This window comes from Dipteris shenzhenensis, chromosome 23 (assembly GCF_047967505.1).
Source record: "Dipteris shenzhenensis isolate YYH24624 ecotype China chromosome 23, Dip_SZ_1.0, whole genome shotgun sequence".
In the NCBI taxonomy this organism is placed as follows: domain Eukaryota; kingdom Viridiplantae; phylum Streptophyta; class Polypodiopsida; order Gleicheniales; family Dipteridaceae; genus Dipteris; species Dipteris shenzhenensis.
In genome coordinates this window covers 34,253,445-34,272,353 of record NC_141618.1, presented here as the reverse complement: position 1 = coordinate 34,272,353, position 18,909 = coordinate 34,253,445, and the positions used below count along the sequence as shown (strand labels likewise).

At 48.8% G+C, this 18,909-nt stretch overlaps 1 protein-coding gene across 1 annotated transcript in view; it reads left to right on the top strand.

Annotated features, from left to right (window-relative positions):
- LOC147887297 (cyclin-C1-1-like) overlaps window positions 1-5,447 on the top strand; it is a 97,274-nt gene extending 91,827 nt beyond the window's left edge. The window contains exons 7-10 of the mRNA XM_087394504.1: window positions 4,076-4,190; window positions 4,425-4,469; window positions 4,660-4,807; window positions 4,939-5,447. Coding sequence (XP_087250630.1) covers window positions 4,076-4,190; window positions 4,425-4,469; window positions 4,660-4,807; window positions 4,939-5,043 — 413 coding nt within the window. The 3' untranslated portion in view covers window positions 5,044-5,447. The remainder of the gene's footprint in view (window positions 1-4,075; window positions 4,191-4,424; window positions 4,470-4,659; window positions 4,808-4,938) is intronic.
- Window positions 5,448-18,909: the final 13,462 nt, after the last annotated feature.

Sequence of the window (18,909 nt, the reverse complement as noted above, 5' to 3'; positions counted from 1 at the left end):
GAAAATTGAGTACAAAGTTCAGCTCACGAGCTGCTTAGTACAAAAACATACATGAAATCTCTCAGCTCATTTCTTTTGGCAACATGCCAAATGTAAAAAATCTAAACTATCTCTAGTTACATGCCTCAAATGGCAAAACTCTAGGGTCTTCGTAGCCCTCGGTCACATGGGCTTCTCTTGGCTATCCTAGTGGGCTCCGTAGCGCTTGGGCAATCAATCCCACTTAGCCCTGCAACCATTAATCGTTAGCGCTTTTGCATGCAAAACAATTCTAGACTAATCCTAGTCTCTGTGGGCGTCCCCACCAAGCAAACATGTGCACATAAAAATAACTAACTCTGTGGTTGACTGAAGCCAACCCTTCTAGCCGTAATTAAGGACTTTGACCAGGGGCCAAGGCGCCTTAATTAATGCCAGAACTCTTTGACCGGAGTTAGTAATGATCTAGGTTGACTAGAGTCTGCCTGCTTTAGCTGAAGCCAAGTCTTGTTGATCGAAGTCAACTCTTTCTGACTGGAGTCAAAGGTTCTTTGGTTAACCACAGTTAACCCTCTTGGCATACACCAAGTCTTCCTAATCGAGGTTAGGCTTACTTAACCGATGTTAAGTATCTTTGACCAAAGTCGATATTTTGACCAATTAAATATAACTTTTTGAACATAATTAAATAAATGAGAGACTCTTTAATTATGATCCAATAACTGGTCAATTAAAACTTTGACTTTGGAGTATTTACAACTTGATGACGTCTACATCAATAGTCAACTATGGTAGAGTCTACTTGATTGTTGATGGTTAGTGTATTCTATGGACTACCGGCTTTGTAATTTTACTCCCCCCCCAAAAAAGAGGAAGGGAAGGGAGAAAGGGGGAGGGGGGAGAGGGACAATATACTCCAAGACTAGAGAGCTTTGCCTTTCTTGGGGCAAAGTAAAAGACTAGAATGTGGTAATATTTCTTGATCCATGTGCAACAAATAACTTCATCTCACATGATCTCGCCTTGCGGTTAGGGATCGAGGCAGAAGAACTCGGATAGTCTCTTGATGCCCGTCAGATCTTTCAGGGATAATCAGTACCGGTAAGTCCACTTATTGGCAAGCTGAGGATCCATGTGCAGGATTATGTGGACCAAGAAGACTTTTTGGTTTCACCTTTGGACCAATTCGATGTAGTTTTGGAAATGCCTTGGTTTCTGCCTTGGTTTCACCGAAAAAGGGTTCATCTTGGGATGCCAGAGAGAATTTCTTGTTTTAAAGCATAGAGACAAGGAACATTGGATTGTTGCTAAAGGGAGAGCAGAGACCATTCGAGTTGTATCAAGTGTATCCGTTGGAAACACAAGAAGAAGTTCTATTTCTGCTTACATGATTTTTAAAGAGAAAAAGCCAGCTGAATTAGATCCTCAAGATAGTGAGAAATTTCAGTTTCCAAATACTTTCAAAGATTCCTTGCCAAGGGAGCTACCTCCAACGCGGCCCGAAGATCACACCATTGAGCTCATTCCAGAATTGAGCCCCAAATCACTACCCTATCAGGTGAGTGCAGCCCAAACCTAGGAGATCATGACACAGTCAGACACAAAGTTTGGGCTCCATCTAGTTGGAGACTACGGAGGTGGGCACTAGCCCCCTTCTCCAGCACATCCCACCTGTTGTAGCTGTCTCCAGCATGCTTGATTGCATATCATCCCAACCTAGCATTCCAACATTCTTGATTGCTCACCAACCCACCCTGCATTTTCACATCTCAGCCCCTTCCGCACATCTGATGACCCCTCCATTCCACAAGATTCAGCCCTGCTGTGCCAGCCCAGCCTGCATTTTTGCATCTCAGACCCTCTTGCACGTAGCCCTCTTGCAGAGGTCGTACCAACGTATTCCCATAGCAGATAGGGATTTTTCGAGCAAAGAAGGCACACATTGTAGAGACGTTCATGGAAGGTCATCTTGGGATTTTTCCCGTTGATCCCAACAAGTGTCCTAATGGGATGACTCCCCCCCATCGTGCGAATGTGCCCTTATACATGTGACATTTGCCTCTCATAACGGGAAACAAGAAAGCTCCTGATACACCACTTGAAAAAAGATTATTGGAACGTGGTTCGAAGGGGAAGCTGGGGTACTTGAGGACCATCTATTAGTACACCTAACGCTTGATTGATGCATGGGGGAAGGCTTTTGAGAGGCTGGTTTAAAGATTATTCCAATCCAGGAAAGGCCTTCGACCTTTCAGCCCAAGAAGTAGAAACGGAAACAATGGGAAGGGCAAGGGCTCTTCCCCCTCTGTAAAAATCAAGAAAATTGCATAAAAAACAGCAATGCACCATGGCAAAAGGAGAAAAGAAGGAAGAGGAGCAAATCAACAGCTCAAACAGCCACCGTAAGGAGAGATCAATGACATCAACAACCCCACAACCGCAACAGTTTGCAGACAGATAGCATGGCTATACAGAAGGCAGCCACCACAACTCAGCCTCAGCAGCTTCAACCTCAACCTCAGCCTCAACTTCATCATCATCATCATCATCATTCTCGTCACCACCCTTGGTGGTGGTAGCAACACCATCATTGTCACCGATACCAATATCGACATCAACATCGGAGCTGCATCAGTAACAGCCTAATCATGCCCTACTACCACCGTACCCTTTATGCATTAAGAAAAAAGGAAACTCATTTTGGGGCCTTTTATCCTGGAAGGAAAATAGCCGTCCACCAATCAAAGGAGGGCCAACGTAACGTTGAAAAAATACAAAAAAGGAAGAAAAAAGAAATATTATCAAGTTTGCATTCAATGAGGATACTTGAGCTACTTTATTATATCTGACGCACAATGCAAAATTCGGTACTTTTGACATCACTGGCGCGTTTGGAGCGGGCCAAAACCCCCGAAACAACATTTGAAACACTGAAAACGGGCACCCAGAGGCTCAGAAAAGGCCAAAAAGACCCCGCAAAAAAAGTGTACTGAAGAAACAATTTGACAGGTTGGCTGCCGGACGCGTCGGTGATGTCAGAAGTACCAAATTCTGCACCGTGCGTCAGTGGAGTTATGTCGTATTTTAGTGTTTTAGAGGAAAGAAATTGTGAATTCTCTCATGGCCCCAAAATGAGCTCCCTTTTTTCCTCACAGTGCTCCTCGTTCTTGTCAGCCCTAGCCCTCAACCAGTCACCCTTCCCCTCTACACTTGGTCTCACCTCCGCTATCTCCTAGAATCGATCTTCAGTGGTGTCATGGTGAACTGCAAACTCTGCCTGTACTATCTGATGGGGGACTAAGGACTTACTCCGAACCATTTGAGAACCCATAATCACCTGCAATCTAAATCTCTACTAGTCAGTCCCTGTAAGGTCACTCTCCTAGAAGGCTGCTGCATACATGGCTGTCGGCCTCACTAGTGTATCAAAAAGCTATCCCTTTGTCGGGGGTCCTGGAAGTGTGCCTAGAAACATTGTCGCTCTATTCAAAGCTAGAGCCCCCTGGCCATGTGTGAGCCGTGCTCTAGCTGCATGGATGATCGTGAAAACTAGGCCTGTGAAGACTGCCCCAGGGTATGTGTAGGACTGCACAATCTCTACTGGCTCACCTCAGTAAGTGAAGCTATGTCGATGAAGCACTGCCTGTGAGGTGTGTTGAAAATCGTGACCTTAGTCTTGCCAAGGCTAACTGTCAAGTCTCTGTCCTTGCAAAACACCTCTAGATCCTCTAGGTGCCTCTAGGGACTTGCTGTTGAAGAGGATATAAGGACTCGTCAGCATATAACAGTATTTGTATCATCAGATCAGCGAGCAGTAATCTCTAACCTCCTAGGTGAAGATCGTGATCTCATCAATGTAGAGCCCAAAAAGTTTCAATGAGAGGGGGCATCCCTGCTTCACTCGGATCGTACTCTCGAGCCGATCACAGAGAGAGAGAGAGAGAGAGGAAATAAAATAGCCCATGTTGATCTAACTGTTAAGCAGCTATTAAATAAAATGCTTAATGTTAATTATTAATTTGCCTAAGTGTTGTGCTTTCCCACCTTAAAGTATACTAAATCATGATGTTTTTATTGCATTATTGTGAGGTCACAGCATCCGATGAGAAGAATGTGTATGAAGTCAAGGATGTGCTTGAGATGGAGATGAAGTTACTAGAGGCACTTGACTACTATCTTGTAGTATATCATCCATATCGATCTCTTGTACGGTAAGGTTCCTTTACGTTGATGAATGTACGTCCCTGTTTTGAAAATTTCACTTGATTTTACTTGTGACAGTTGAAAAATAAAGTAAAATCTTGTCTTGAACAATAAAAATGGCTGATTCTTAAAAACTAGCTGTTTCAACGCACAGCATGTTTTAATCTCAGTGACTGATTGTACATATCCCTTAGTTGGTGACAATTGTTCCTGGTGAAAACTGTCTGCCTGCTGCAATGCAGATTTTTACAAGATGGTGCCTTGACTGATTTGATTGGAGATGCATGGTACGCTTGAGTACTTATTGCAAGTGGATTACTAACTTTCATTTGACCCAGTAATGAGCATTGAGCCATCAATTTTGCAGAATAGATTGCTTGCAGTTTATTGATTGTATTTGTTTCAGCTGTTCATAAAGAGTTGGCTCCAAAGGTATCTCCGTGTGACAATGAAAGATGGTTTACATGGTATCAACAGGTCTTTGGTAAATGATACTTACAAAACAGACTTGATATTATTGTATCCTCCGCACATGATAGCACTGGCTTGTATATTCATTGCCTGTATACGTAAGGAGAGGGAGACCTACACATGGTTTGAGGAGCTACGGATTGACTTAAAAGTGGTATGTGCCTTTCAAAGTATGACTCTGAGGAAAGTCAGCGAATTTTGGTAGCTCTATGTATGTGACGACCTAAAGAAATTACCCTGAATATAATCCCATGGTGGTGGTTATTGTTTCTGGTTGGGTTTCAGATAAAGAATATTTGCATGGAAGTTCTTGATTTCTACGAGAATTATATAGAGGTTGGAGACGAAAAAGTGAATGCAGCTTTGAGCAAACTTCGGCATAGACCTTAAGGATTGCATAAGACCACAACATGGCTACGTGAAACTCCTTACATCCATTCTTGAGGGTTGTTTTTTATTATAACTATTTCTTAGTACGAGGAATTGATGGAGAGTACACTTGTATGATCCATTTACTATAGGAGCTACCATATGACAGGATTGTAAAAATGGTGAGCCTTCAAAAGTGCAAAGGCTGCAGAACAGGTCATTTTTGTAATTTGACCATTCCACTGTATAGGTGTCTGATATTTATAAATGAGTTTTCCCTCCCTCTCTTTGGGATGGGGGGGTTATATGCCTGATTAACAAGTTATAACGCTTATATGCTTCTCCAAAGCAAACATCATGTACATTTTTGTCTGCAACAGAAAGTATCAGACAAGATGTGATGCATTTGATCTTTTATGCCAATAATCTACACATGTTTCCATTTTTGTTTTGAAGTTTTGATCTTCAGCAAAGCAAATAAGCTCAAAGTAACAGTTGCAAAACAAGTTGTGATGCATTAAAAAATGCAAATCCTGTCACCAAACCAGTGCCATTCAAAATGCTTTTTAACTCATGCTTGCAGGTAATGTTCGATGCATTGCTAAAAGATGAATCAATACCATTCAAGAAATTGTTGCCCCCAGAAAGAGGTGAAAATCATCCCTTGTCATGGTAGAAAATGACGCAACTAGGTACTATTTAAACACTTTTAGATGGCACATCAATTCTTTGAAGGCCACTTGAATCAAGAAAGGCACTTCAATCTAGGGGAAGGTTGGAGGATGATAGCTAACTATATTGAAGTACACGTAATGCAGCAATTCTATTGGTGTTTTCTACTCATTTTCCTTCTCGTCCTCCTTTTCCATTCTTCTTTCTTTTCCGTTTGTTGCTCTTTTTTTTAATTTTCTCCTTGTCTTCCTTTTGTTGCTCCTATTGTTTCTCCTTGCTTCTCTTGCTATTCCTCTCGCTCCTCTACCTAGCTTGCTCATATTCTATAATAAGAGAAGCAAGTAGACAGCATCAGTTTTGGCAATGTAAAGTTCAAACTAATAGTTCCTATAACAAGGGTGGACTTGAGAAATTTCAATACAGGAGTGTCATGTTGATACATGCACCTCTCTTACAAGCTTTTGGCTTCAAGCGTTCAGCATCAATAGTCTATGTACGTCTTTTTTTAGTTTGAGTCTCATCAGTGGTAGATCTAATCTATAATCCAAAGCACGGCATCCTTAGTAGGATTAAAAGACGTTCAAGGAGTTTTGTCATTTACCATATTTTTAAAGATCTATTCTTTCTAACCTCATGCACTCAATGTGGATTTACCTTAAAGCTTTCGTAATAGTCCTTGCTCGTTTTGGTGTGTTCAATACTTTCTGTTTGCATCTCCCCTATAATCCCCTCCTCTTATTACATATCTAGGTTAGTGGGTACGCATATTTACTTTCCTCTCTCTTTGAAGCATTGATTGTTTAGGAGCTATTGCTAGCAATTGCTAGTTTAGCAATTAGCAATGCCTAGTCAATAATTAGTGCTACTAGCTACTAGTTTCTTATTAGCAATGCTAGGTTGGGAGGTCGCAATGCCATGCAAGCAAGCATCACTATCAAATTCGAAATAGCACTACCCCAACTAGTTGCTAGCTTGGCATTTAGTAGTGCAATGTTTAGTAGTGTGAGGCTTGGAAGTTTCGAGCTTAACAGCTACTAGAGTGGCGCATGGTCTCGCTTAGCTTAGTTGTTAGCATTTGTCAAGGTAGTAGTTGGGTGACATTTGGTATTTGTTGCTAGCTTCAACATGTCTAAATTGTTGCTTACTCTTCTTTGTTATCTACTAGATTGTGTGTGTGTGTGTGTGTGTGTGTGTGTGTGTGTGTGTGTGTGTGTGTGTGTGTGTGTGTGTGTGTGTGTGTGTGTGTGTGAGAGAGAGAGAGAGAGAGAGAGAGAGAGAGCATGTGCGTGCTTGCATGCAAATAGATTTACATTTGAACTTACACACAGACACGCACAGACACGCACAGACAAACATGCACGCATGCGCACGCACGTGCATGCACGCGCGCACATGCAAATAAATTTACATTGGGATTTACATGCACTCGTGCATGTGCATGCACTTTTTTGGTGAAGGCACACGCGTGCACGTGTGCACACGCACACATCCCCACACCCACACTCACTTCCACTCCCACTTCCACTCCCTTGCCCCCACACCCCACCCACTCTTCTTTCCACCCACCCCACCCTCCCCACACACACGCACGTGCACACATGCTCTCTCTCTCTCTCTCTCTCTCTCTCTCTCTCTCTCTCTCTCTCTCTCCCCATTAGGGGAGATTTGGGATCTCAAAAGGGCTCCCAATTAGTGTTTCCTAATTTCAAGGGATTAGAGAGCAATTTGAGATGTACCAATGAGAGTGCTTTGAGGTGTGGGGCAATGCCATGTTGAAGTTGACAAAAGCATTTAATTGTGTGGAGACCTCTAACCTAGAGTTTGGACCTATGATCTTCACTCCCACCCTTGATCTAATCTTCAATCCAAGGGATACATTCAAATTTGAGGTAAAGCACTCCCAGCCATTAGATCAAGGGGTAGATTGAAGGGATACCATCAAAGAATAGAAGGATGAAATCTCCACCCTTGATCAACACAAAGATCTAATGGACAAGAGGAAAATGCGCTTCAATATGAGCCATAGATTTGCTAGTAGATCCAAGGGAGGAGATGAGTGCAAATAGCACTTCAATTCGGGCCCTAGATTTGGAAGTAGATCAAGGGATGAGATGAGGGAAAAAGGCGCTTGAATCCGGGCCCTTTATTTTGAAAGTAAACAATCCAAGCCATCCAAAATGCGCTTCAATCCTAGCCCATTGATATTCTCATCTTAGACATCAGTCTTGGATGTGGATTCCCGCTTTGGTGGCCCTAGCCCTTAGCTTTTAATGTATCTTGTTTTACTTTAAGTCTCGTAGATTCTTAAGTCTTTCAAGGACATTATACTCTCTCTCTCTGCGCGTGTGCGTGCGCGCACGCGCACGCGCATGCATGTCGATATTCAACCAAAAAAATGCATGCGTGCACACACGTGCATGTGTGTGCGTGTGCGTGTGCGTGTGTGTGTGTGTGTGTGTGTGTGTGTAAGAGAATGTTTCCATTATTTACGAGTAGGAGTGAGAGTGATATGCTCATCCTATAATATTTTCCATTCATCCACAAGCATAATTGAAAGGATGTTCCATTCATTCAAAAGAAATTTTACTAAGAGTGCTCTCAATGGAAGCAGAACGGAAGAGGGTGAGAGAGAGGGAGATCCAGAACAGAGCCACACAAGTTTTTGGTGGGTGCAAAACACCCTAATCTTCTACGTCATCCATATATACGTATGTGTGAGTATTGTATATAACCGAGGTTAAGGCGCAATGGCCTTTAACCCCCACAACCTTCCACTTAAAGGCCAATGTGCCTTCAAGAGAGAACATCAAGTAAACATACTATCCAATGCCCATCAATACATGACAATACTCAAACCGCTGACAAGGTAGACTCTTCGTCACCATATCTATAGGGTTATCATCTGTATGAACCTTGACAAGCTCTATGCGCACGTCCTCAAGTACCTCCCTGATGAAATGGTACCTGACCTCAACGTGTTTGGTCTTTGCATGAAAGAGCGGATTTCATGCTAGCTGAATAATCACTATGCAATGCCGGTACACCTGTATGTATCCCCAAATATCCCACTAGCCGATCAAGCCATATAGCCTCCTTGCAATCCTCTATGACTGTAACATACCCGGCCTCTGTGGTGAACAAAGCAACACACTTCTATGCGCGAGACATCCACGACACTGCACCACCTGCAAAGATAAACACATAACCAGAAGTGGATCTCCTGCTATCATCTGAATTTGTGTACCCAAGCACATGCATCTCTCCTCATGAAAGGGGTCTATTGGCCTCTATCTTCCATTAACAATTAATAAAAATTATTGTCTCCAAAAGGGGTCTATTGGCCTCTATCATTAATTAACTGTTAATCAAAAAGATATTTCATTGTACTGCACGCGTGCTCCTTTGAGCTTATGTAGACTCTCTGTCCAAGCTTCATCACCAGCTCCTGCGAGCTCCCCCCCCCCCCCCGCCGTACGTCTACCTCCCCCTAACCCCTCCTTGCCTCGCCCTCTCCCGCCCCTACCCCTCCGCCCTCACCTCCCCTCACCCGCTGCTGCCACCGCGCCCTCCCTCGCCACACCCGCCCCTCCTCCGCTTCACCCCTGCCCTCCGCTCTCACCCCCCCCCTTGCACCTCCGTCTCTCCCCCCCCTCACCGCAGCCCCCCCCCGCCTCACCCCTCGCTCCCCGCCTCACCCCCGCCTTGCTCCGCCCCCCCTCGCCACGCTCCACCCCCGCCCTCGCTACCGCTCCGCTCACCCCCACCCCGCTACCCCTTCCGCTCCACCCCGCTACCCCTTCGCTCCACCCCGCCCTCCACCGTTCCGCTCACCCCCGCCTCCCATTCCGCCCCCTCACCCCTCGCCTCCCGCCCTCGCCCCCTCTCGCCTCTCCGCCCTCCCGTTCCACCCCCGCCCCCTCCGTCCCTCCTTCACCCCCGCCCCCCCCCACCCATTCGCTCCACCCCGCCCCCTCCGTCCCTCCATTCCCCCCGCCCCCCCGTCTACCCCCTCGCCCCCACTCCGCCTCTCCCTCGCCCCCGCTTCCGCTCCCGCCTCCCCACCTCACCCGTTCCCCGCCTCCACGCCTCCACCTCGCGCCACCTCCATTCCCGCCACACCCAGGCTCCACCCTCCCGCTTCTACCCCCCCCTTTTTGGGTGGCAGCCTCTTCCTCATCGGTAGCCTCGCAGTTTGTCTTGGCGGTATGGCGGCTCCCTGCCCGGAACCGGAGGCCCAGACGGTCCCTCCCTCTCCAGATGCCTACCGCGTCATCCTGACAGAGCAACAATCATCTCGGGTTCAGGAGGTTGCCAATGACTTTGCCCTTACCTCTGTCTATGGCAGAGTCATTGGACTTTCCCCCTCCAGATCAGCCATCAGGGACTGGCTCCAGTCCACTCTCATGCTAGAGGACGGCCATATTGAGGAGGTGGCCCTTATGGGAAGGGGCATCTTCTGGCTTAAACTCTCTAGTGCGAAAGCTGCGAGCAACCTGATTGCTGGCTCCCCCACGTCAGTGGATGGAAAGATTATCATGATAGTCCCGTGGTACCGTGGATTCAGCGCAGCAGATTTTGATGCTCGGTTCCGTATACCTCGCCATCCAGTGACGCTAGTTTTTCCTGGTCTTGCTGCTGAGCTGCGGCCGATTGTTAGGGACCTGGGCTCCCACTTCGGCTGGGTTATGCACGATACTTTCGCCGATGCGGTGACTATGGCAAGAGCCCCTCGAGTCCGTGTGGCTGTGGCGGATCCTGCGACTCTCTCGGCAGTGATCGAGATCGTGACAGGTGCCGGCAGCATCACCCAGAGCATGGTAGTCACCGGACAGCCAGGACAATGTCTGCGGTGTCACGGCTTTGGGCACCTGGCGGCTATTTGCCCACGCTTCGCCAGCTCTTCTCGGCCTCCCCCGCCCCCCCCCTCTCCGCCCCCTCCCCCCCCCTCCGGGCAGCCACGCCAGGAGGAGCAGAGGCAGCCGATAGCTGGCGGCTGGACTGAGGTTAGAAGGAAAAGAGGAAAGAACAAGAAGATTTCTGATAAAGGCAAGGAGGCAGAGGTTACCCAGCCTGCAGCTGCACCTCAGAGACCCGACAGGCAGCCGCCCCAGGGACATGGGAGAGCATCTTCTTCGACGGTAGCCCGCCCTCCACAGCCTCAGGTCCCTCTCTCTTCCTCTCCCCAGCCTCTTCCCTTTCAGCCCCAGCCCATCCCCCAATTGCACCCCATATCTCCCGACCCGCAGTTTCAGCCCCCTCGTCCTCCTTAGTCTTCTCCCCCTCCTTCTCAGCCCCAGCTCCAGATGCAGCCCCATCCCTCCCCCCCCCGCCTCTTTCAGCTCTCTCGCAGAGCTAGCTGCACCGACGGTTCCTCAGCCGAGAGCAGCCCCCGCTCCCCCTCCTTCTTCTCCTCCGCCAGCCGCCCCTGAGGAGTCTGAGCTGCCTATTACCCAGCCTCCTCCCCCTCCCCCTCCGCTGGCAGGACACCCTGAGTCTACACCACCACCGGAGCAGGCTTCTCCGTCCGCTAGCCCCTCAGTGGCAGACTCTGACGGGCCTCAGCTTCAGGAGAGAGAGCTCCCCCACGACTTTTACAGATCTGGCCCCTGGGACTACTTGGATGTGGCCGACCTCGGGACCTTCCCTGCTTGCCTCGACATCAGTATCTTCCTGCTCCGCAAAGGGGCGGATGGGAAGATAGCCGCCTTGGCCCCTAGGGATGGCCCTAGCTTTGCTTTCACGTTCCTTAGCGACGGCACCGAGACCTGGACAGACGACTCGGTCTGGGAGGCTCTCAGGGAGCAGACGCATGCTCAGGTTTGCTCCTGGATAGGCCCGTCCGGTGGGCAGCTTCTCGAGACTCAGTGGTCCGAGGGTGACGTGCGCCTGCGGTGGCGCTGCGCCGCCAAACGATTCAGACTGATTGTGATCCTCAGGCCCCCCCTGTCTTGGCCCCTCCCCCAAGATGTCAGAGCCTGGACTCCTCAGAAACTCCGTGCCTTCTACGGGATGTCCACCTCAGAGATCTCGAGCTGGCTCGAGAAAGCTTTCGTTCATGGTACCAAAGGCCTCTCGCCTTTGCTGAAGGTGTTGAAGGACGGGCAGGACGACCCCGATTCCCCCTCCAAACCTTCCCATAAGCGCCAGCGCCTCCACTCCAAAATGCCAGCTTCTTCTTCGACCTCGACCGCGAGCAGACAGTGGTTCGCAGCCTCCCAGTCCTCACCATGAGCCTACACCTCGTATCCTGGAATGTGAACGAATTTCACTCTTCTGGCACCCGTGGTCCTAGGAAGCTCATTTTGAGACAGGAACTTCAGCCAGCAGTGATTGGTCGTTTGGATGTACTTCTGCTCCAGGAGCACAAGCTTTCGGCGGCTCACTCCCGTAGATGCGGGAAGATTCTCCCTAGTCGCTCTCACACTTATTGGGAGCCCTCGATCGGCGCACTGGGGAGGAGTGGTGGTGTCTGTACTTCCGTGGGAGAGCAGCTAGCCCAGGGAGTTTTCGATCATGGCATGTTGATTCCAGGTCGTGCCCTTTGGGTAGGCCTGGAATTGGAGGGCTCCAGAGTTGGAATCCTCAACATTTATGCTCCCATAAATCTCCGTTGTAGAGCCACCTTCTGGAGGACACTTACAGGGATTCTCCCAGACATGGATTCCTGGATTGTTGGAGGTGACTTCAACAATCTGGAGACCTTGGAGGACCAGCAGGGCAGAGGACCGGAGTTTACAGGTATGTCTCAGATAGAGCAGTCCGCTTGGGACTCTTTTATCTTTGCGACAGGAGGAAGGGACTGTTGGCGAGACCCGTCCTTCCGGCGTTGGCACGGGAGCTTGGACTTCTCGTGGGGCTTCCGCAGGGAAGGAGGCAGACTCCTGGAGAGGCTGGATAGATTTTATGTCAGTGATTGGGCCATCAACAGAGGCGGTCAGGCCGGTATAGTTCCAGGGATGACACTCTCCGACCATGCGCCTGTGCTCTTATCATTAGATTCGGCAGCTCAGGCCCTTCCCCCCCGCTCATGCCGGATTCCCGACTCCATTTTCTCGAGGGAGGACGTGCACAGCAGTATTTGCAGTCTTTGGGATAGAGACTTGGGCAAGTGCGCGGATCTGGTTGATTCGGTGGCGCAGGCTTTGCAAGAGTCCAGCCAGATCTGCCAGCTCGCAGCCCTACAGGTTCGACAGGAGTGGTGGGGTAGAGAGAGAGCTCTTCGGAGGGACCTCGCCTCCATTCAGTGGCTCCAGCAGGCATCCCCGGGCTGGGAGGAGCTTCGGATCCAGGCCCTTCGAGCCAGAGCCCTTCTTGAGGAGACACTCCAGCGTCGCTCAGAGTTTTCCTATCATGCCTCTCTCTCCTTCTGGGCTCGGAAGGGTGACCGGATGTGCAGGGAGTTCTTCAGGACACATGGCCAGAGAGCTGCAGGTGATCAGCTTCGGAGTCTCAGGACATTGGAGGGACACATCGTTACGGATCCGAAAGAGATCTTGGGGTTGGCCACCGACTTCTACAGGACCCTTTTCCAGCAGGAGCCGCTTCTCCTCGTACTCGTCGTGCCCGTGAGGAGGTGTGGAGGCACACTCCTTCCTTGGTCTAGCCTAGCATGCAGGCGACGTTGTTGGCACCGTTTACCACGGATGAGATGTTGGAGGCCTTGATGGCCATCGATGGACAGAAGTGCCCAGGTGAGGATGGGCTATCCCGGGCTTTCTTCACCTCCTTTTGGGACCAGATCCATCAGCCCCTCCTAGCAGCTCTTCAGAGGATTTTCAGCAGCGGTTATATGCCAGAGAGCCTCTCCTCGGGACTGATTTGCCTCATCCCGAAGGGAGGAGATAGACAGGAGATCCGTCAGTGGCGCCTGATCACTCTGCCCGATCACTCTCCTTACCACTGCCTACAAAATCCTCGCCAAGATGATCAGCGCCAGAGTTCGGCCTCTACTTCCAGATCTCATTCATGACACTCAGACAGGCTTTGTCCAGGATCACAGTATCCTGGATAATGTCTTCACCTTTTCAGAGGCGGCGGAGTGGGCTCAACACAGTGGATCACACCTTGCCATCCTACTTCTCGACTTTGAGAAGGGCTACGATCGGGTGGACTGGTCCTTTCTGGAGGGGACTCTGGAGCGGCTAGGTTTCCCAGCAGGTTGGATTCAGGGTATTTCAGCTTTGTACAGGACAGCCTCTAGCAGAGTCATCATTGGAGGCACGATGGGTGAGAGTTTTAGCTTGGAGAGATCAGTGCGTCAGGGCTACCCCCTTGCTCCTTACCTATTTCTCTTCTTCGCCGAGGCTATGACTTACTACCTTCAGGCGAGGTCTACAGGGATCAGGGGTGTTCGCCTTCCCCTCCGAGAGGACACGGAGCTCTTGGACTCGGAGTACGCGAATGACACAGCCCTGTATGTCCAGGACGATGAGTTGATGCTGGAGAGGGTGAGGATGGCCCTGGAGGTCTTCTGTTCGGCTGCTGGTGCGAAAATCAACTGGAACAAATCAGTTGGTTTTCTCACAGACCCCGGGGCGCGTTCTCAGTGGGGGAGGTTTTTGGGTTTCAGGTGGATCCCGCGGGGACAGACAGCTAGATACCTGGGTTTTCAGGTCGGCCTGGACATCACGCCAGCTCAGCAGTTTCTCGCGGTGCTAGATTCCATCCGACGGAAGCTGGCTTTCTGGAGCACTGCTAAGCTTTCCCTTGCAGGTCGTGCCTTGGTAGTCAACCAAGTCCTCCTTGCCACGGCTTGGTATGTGGCTTCCTGTTGGTGTTTCTCGAGATCCAGCGTGGCACAGCTTAGGAGGCTGGTTCGGAACTTCCTTTGGTCCGGGGAGGATGGCCTCAGAGATACCAGAGCCAGGGTTGCTTGGCAGACAGTCATTCTTCCGCAGGCTGAGGGAGGCCTGGGAGTCATCGATCCAGAGCTGCAGAGTCAGGCCTTGTTAGGCAAGTTAGTCATCCGCGGTTTGACCCCGGGGGGGCAGACGTGGAAGATGCTACTTCAGCAGGGGGTCGGTTCTTGTGTCCCGCGCCGAGGTGGAGAGTGGCTCCCGTCCCTCAGGTGGATCTTCACTTCCGCCCCGCTCACTCAGCCCCGTTCCCCACTCGTTCGTAGCCTCCTCATGGTTTGGAGGCGGCTCCGCCTCAGCCTCATTCAGTCCCCTCCCCGCTGTCAGGATCGCCAGCCGCTTATCTGGAATGATCAGGTTAGAGATGCCGAGGGCCTTCAGTTGGGGGAGAGATCACATATCCGGTGGGATGGCTAGATGAGGGGGCCAGCCCAGTCCCTTCGAGTTTGGAGGGACACGTACAGACATTTGGAGACGGCTGATCTCGCAGACACAGCTGGAGGTGCACATGGAGCCCAGGCGAGACGCACGGAGATCGACAGCGCGATCCCAGCGATTGGTTGGTTCCACCTGAGCCTCAGATCCTCATGCCTGGTGACGACCGTTGGCTGGGACAGTTCACCCCCCATGCCATCCCACTGGTGGTCGCAGGACGTATGGACGACTCCTCTATTTCCTTCTTCGCGGTTATGGGGGATGGACGACTCAGGAGAGAGGATGCACTCATCGACCCCCTACTCCCATGGCAGAGGGTTCGGGTCGTAGGCCTTTTGGGGAAGGTCTGGCGTACCGATCCTAACATTGAGCAGGATCAGATGCAGCTTTGGCGACTCTGGCTCTGGGAGGGGCGGGCCTTGTCAGAGCATGATTGGGACCCAGGAGAGTGGAGTTGGCCAGAGATTGTGACAGGACAGGGGCCGACCTCCTTCTTTGCCTACAGCACAACTTTGGGCAGGCGAGTTCTTGGGAGGATGCAGAGCCGCCGCCCCCCCACCCAGCGGCCCAGCTGGTATGCACAAGGTATTTCCAGATTCTTTTTGCAGGCCTTGTGAGAGAGCTGGCGGCCGCGAAAGATCTCCTACTTCCTATGGCTTCTCGCCCACAAAGGTCTTCCGGAGCTGGTTGAGACAGATAGGCCAGGAGGGACACTGTCAGATCTGCCATGAGGTTGAGGAGTCACCAAAACACTGCCTGTGGAGCTGCACTCGCGCCCAGGAAGTGTGAAGGTGGACTTTCGGGATTCTCACTCGCGCAGCACCAGAGCTAGGTTTGATCACTTGGGGCACGTTTTGTTGGTGCAGCACCGCACCTGGTCTACATCACTTATTCGAGGCTTACGAGCAGGACCCCACTTTCCTTATCACACAGGGAACATGGGGGCCGCTCGAGGGTATCCCGCAGCACCTAGCAGAGGCGGATATAGGAGTTCATGAGAGACAACCAGTCTGGGAGATTATTAGCAACATCATAGGGTGGCACATTTGGACCTCGCGTTGCGCGCGCAGATCCTCGGTGGCACCTCCTTATCGACTGCCTAGATCATGACTGATATTTGGTGCGAGATTATTCATACCCTCAGAGGCCAGTGGGACCAGATTCAGGGAGATTCCCGGTCCGATCAAGAGAAGCGGAGACGCTTCCTCCGGGCTTGGAACACTCAGGGCCTCTTCTTCGAGCAGACTTCGCAGGGCCTTTGGTGGCGCTACTCACCACCCCGATGGCTGTTCATTCACACTCGCCTTATCCTGCCGTGAGAGAGTGATTTATTTTGTTACCTTTTAGGGCTGTGTCCGATTTGTGAACGCAGCCCGTCAGCTACAAGCTGACCTTTTGCATCTTGTTCTCGAAGTAATATAATTAGCACTGTTTTTTTGGCAAAATATTTCATTGTACTGTCGAGATAAAAGGAGTCTATTGGCAATCGAATTATAAACCTCACACAGTTAAAGTAATGATGTTTAATTAAATGATCACTCATCATTGCTGCGTTCTCATTAGCAATTGAATTTCTATGATAATCATTATAAGTCATGGTTCCAATTTGCATCATGGTTTGGTAGTGTTTTCATAGCCAGTATGTCCTCCCGTCATGGTGAATAAAATAAACGCATTGATTGTAATGATTTGAAATAGTAAAGACAGGGAGCAATGGGGAATAAAAGAAGATGACCATAATGATTACCATAGTTTAGATCATAGTTGTGTCAATGATGACTTCCATGTTATCGAAGGTTTTTTAGAGAGAATTTATAGGCTCATATGAGTGAGATGCCTTATTCATGTATTTGTTGTATTTCAATTCTCAAAAAATGCTAGTATTGGGCCATTGTTAACTCTGTAATAAAAGCACTACTTTTGATATTTATAAAGAGAATTGAGTCATGATGAACCTTGTGTCATGTGTCAAGTCCATGATTTTATTCATTGATATTGTTGCTTTTGTTCCTTTAACAATTGACAGAAATTTGAACATGAAATAGATGCAAAACTATCAATAATCTACTACTCACTATAGAGCTAGTTAAAGCAGATGCACATTTCCTTGGTACCCTTCATGTACCTCATGATGCACTTAACTACCTCCCAGTGCCTCTTTCTTGGATTAGCCAAAATATCGGCTAGCAACTTCCACTGCAAATGCAATGTCCGATGTAGTTGCTATCATAGCATACATAAGACTCCCAACTACTGATGCATAAGGAACCTTGGCCATCATGGTCCTCTCAACATGAGATTTGGGACTATCTACATGACTCAATTTCACATATGGAGGCAATGGAGTACTTACTACCTTCCCCTTTCCCCCCTCCATTAAACGCTGCAACACTTTTGTAACATACTCTGTGAAAGCCAAAGGAGTTTCCTACTCTGGTCATGCGTGATGTGCATACCAAGAATATGACCTGTAGGTCTCAAATCCTTCATGTCAAAGGCCTCATGCAACTTGGCCTTCAATGCATCCAGCTCATAAGTATTCTTGCTAGCCAATAGCATATCATCCACATAAAGTGACAGGAGTATCAAGCTATTATCCTTAGCCCTTTTAGTGTAGAGGCAGTGATCAATCTCAATTCTTCTGAAACACTGGGACCGAATGAAAGCATCAAACTTCTAATACCATTTTCTAGGCGCTTGGCCATAGAGACTCCTTTTTAGCTTACAAACCAAATGCTCTGTGCCCTTTTCTTCAAAGCATTCTGGCTGTACCATGTAAATTTCCTCATGGAGAACCCCATGCAAGAAAGTTGTCTTGACATCCATCTGCATAAGCTCCATATCCTTTGCTGCAACAAGTCTAAGTACACATCTAAGTGTGGTCATCTTCACAACCGGAGAGAAGAGCTCATCAAAGTCCACACCTTTCTTTTGTTTGAACCCTTTAGCAACCAAACGAGCCTTGTACTTAGGAACATCATCACTTGTGACCTTCATCTTGTAGATCCATTTACATGGCAATGTTTTCTTTCCATGTGGCAAAGAAACTAAGTCCCAAGTCTTATCCTTCATCATGAGTAAATTCATCTCTGATTGCATGGCATACTCCCACTTGCACTGGTCCTCGTGCATCATAGCCTCCCTATAGCAAGAAGGCTCCCCGCAATCAGTAAGCATCACATAGTATGCCCCTGGAGAGAAGAGCTCATCAAAGTCCACATCCTTCTTTTATTTGAACCCTTTAGCAACCAAATGGGCCTTGTACTTAGGAACATCATCACTTGACCTTCATCTTGTAGATCCATTTACATGGCAATGTTTTCTTTCCATGTAGCAAAGAAACTAAGTCCCAAGTCTTATCCTTCATCATGAGTGAATTCATCTCTGATTGCATAGCATACTCCCACTTGCACTGATCCTCGTGCATCATAGCCTCCCTGTAGCAAGAAGGCTCCCCGCAATCAGTAAGCATCACATAGTATGCCCCTGGAACAAGTCTATCAGGTGGTCTAGACATTCTAGTTGATCTTCTCAAGGGCATTTTAGCTTGCTATCCCGCTTGCATATCAGCCACAGTTAGCTCATCTTTTTTACCAATAGATGATCCATCATTTGCCCTTGATTTTGTAATTGTGGGAGTACCTGGGGGCACCATTTCCAGCATATGGACAGCTTGTTGTCTATCAACATATGTAGGTGGATTCACATCCTAGAAAGTAATTCTCCTCATTTCCACATCCCTTATAGGTGTCTTATGCATGTTCTTCTCATTAAAGACCACATCATGGCTTCATATGATCTTCTTTGCTTCTGGATCCCAGAGATGATAGCCCATCTCTCCACTTTCACCATATCCCAAAAAGATGCATTTCCTAGACTTAGGATCTAGCTTCTTTTGAAGCTCTTTTGGCACATGTGCATATGC